Below are 1,921 nucleotides of genomic sequence, written 5' to 3'. Positions count from 1 at the left end.
TTCCTTCTTTCACATGATTTATGCCCGTTTCAGCCGACAATTGAGCCTTCAGGACTCAAGTCAGCCATTGCGCACTCTAACACTGGTGAAAGTGGTGGCCGTCATTCACCTTCACCACCCACGCTCCTGAACCCAACACTAATCCCGATCTCTCACAAAAGTCCTCACGCGGCTACTCAACATTGAGCTAATATTATTCTGCAATCGTTGTACCACCAACTTTCATTTAAATCAAATCATTTGTGATTTACTAACAATACGATTTCAGCAGGAGTTAGATATGGCCAAATTTCCCTCGTAAACACCTAATTTGGCCAATATGTTAATGTTGATCGTAGGAACTTGGTGCTAACCTGTGTGATCACCCAACAATGTAAGGAAGAGATAAGGCCTCGGGAAAACGTTGTCTTGAATGACGACACTGCGTGTACAACCGCATTCTGACTGCCTGAACGCGTCCACGTACTCCTACGTGGAAACGTCCGTTGATTTGACTGCTCGGCAACGAGTCATCAGTTGGTTGGCATTGTTTTCGCCTTTATTGAGGCATAGGCACATGCCATGTTGGAGGCAATTGCAATTCTACTTTGCTCGACATATGAGGCAGTAATATATTTGAAAATATTCCAAGAAGAGACGAAGATTTAGCTTTACGTCTTCTCATATCACCGTGCAATCCCGCCTTCTGCATTGCAGTGTCCTTTCCACCAGTCCATTGTAACCCCATCGCCTGTGCTCATTAACCTCGGCATTTAACCCAGCGCCTCCCACGTCAGTGCACGACCAAATGCCATTGTGGCGAGAGATTGCTGTGGCCATTGTGCCACCACCGATGATTAAACCTGCACGATTTGCATTTTTCAATTAATCCAACTTCACTGTGGATGGGTGAAGCTATTGTTTGTTGGTAATAAAACCTACATGTACCAATATTTTGGTGCTAATGCTATTGGTATAGCCCGTTCCTGGACAACCATGGGAACAGATGGTTTGATCCTGAGTGGTTAACTTCAGCTCACTCACATAACTAGCCTCCCGTCACAAGAAGAAAATTTAGTTAAATAGTAGATAGAACGTAGAAAAACCGAAGAATTGCCACCATCATACTCACAAAATGATTTATATCTACTGGTTGTGACAGTGTTTGAGCAAATTAAACTAATCCACCAGCAATGTAAGGCCAGTCAGCAACAATCACTTGTTGGGCAATTTCTGAGGAACTGTCAACATGACAACTAAAATTGAAAGATATCATGATCGAAGTGTTTGTAAAGTCAGGCTGCACAGTTGCGTTAGACAATCAAAAAACATAAGATTCCAAAGGATTAAACTTGAGCAACTACTGCCAACAGTCGGTGCTACAATTCTCAACAAGGACCTTAAGTAGCAAAATTCGGACAAAGAGAAACAGGCATATCATCACAATCGGCAAGGCAATCGACCACCACAAGACACAAAATATCACCATGTCCAGTCTATACATAAAAACGGTGAAGACAGCATGGAGTTAATTTGTACATTCTTAAACTCAACTAGCCTGTCTGCCAGAAACGAGGAGGTGCAACTTCCGTTACCACAAAGTGAAGGAGAACTCCTGTCACAAATATGTGACGCTAGGCGCAAATCGATTGTTTTACCCACCAACAAGTAACACACCTACAAAGGATCCAGCAAAGTGCGAGAAAGCAAAGACGCAAAAGTAAAACATTACACGACTACAACGACAATGGCCTGCAACAAATGCTACATAGAGTGACCGAGGAAATCAGATCCAATTCAAAATGTTCAAATTGCAAACCAAAACCAGATCAGTTTATAAACTTACAAGAATGCCTTTTTTGACATCAGCTAATCCATAGTGATCCTCACCCAACATGTCGCCTAGTCCGGATACATTCGCGTAACACTACGAAGAATAAAG

General features: G+C 42.6%; 1 protein-coding gene across 1 annotated transcript in view; it reads right to left on the bottom strand. All coding sequences in view use genetic code 11, as the record gives it.

Annotated features, from left to right (window-relative positions):
• EGR_07457 (hypothetical protein) overlaps positions 1 to 727 on the bottom strand; it is a gene marked incomplete at both ends in the record, with an annotated part of 1,476 nt that extends 749 nt beyond the window's left edge. Inside the window, one exon of the mRNA XM_024496706.1 lies at positions 587 to 727. Within this exon, the coding sequence (XP_024348846.1) occupies positions 587 to 727 (141 nt within the window). The remainder of the gene's footprint in view (positions 1 to 586) is intronic.
• Positions 728 to 1,921: the final 1,194 nt, after the last annotated feature.

The sequence above is a fragment of the Echinococcus granulosus genome (genome assembly GCF_000524195.1).
Source record: "Echinococcus granulosus chromosome Unknown EG_S00078, whole genome shotgun sequence".
In the NCBI taxonomy this organism is placed as follows: Eukaryota; Metazoa; Platyhelminthes; class Cestoda; order Cyclophyllidea; family Taeniidae; genus Echinococcus; species Echinococcus granulosus.
This window is presented reverse-complemented; position numbering and strand designations above follow the sequence as displayed.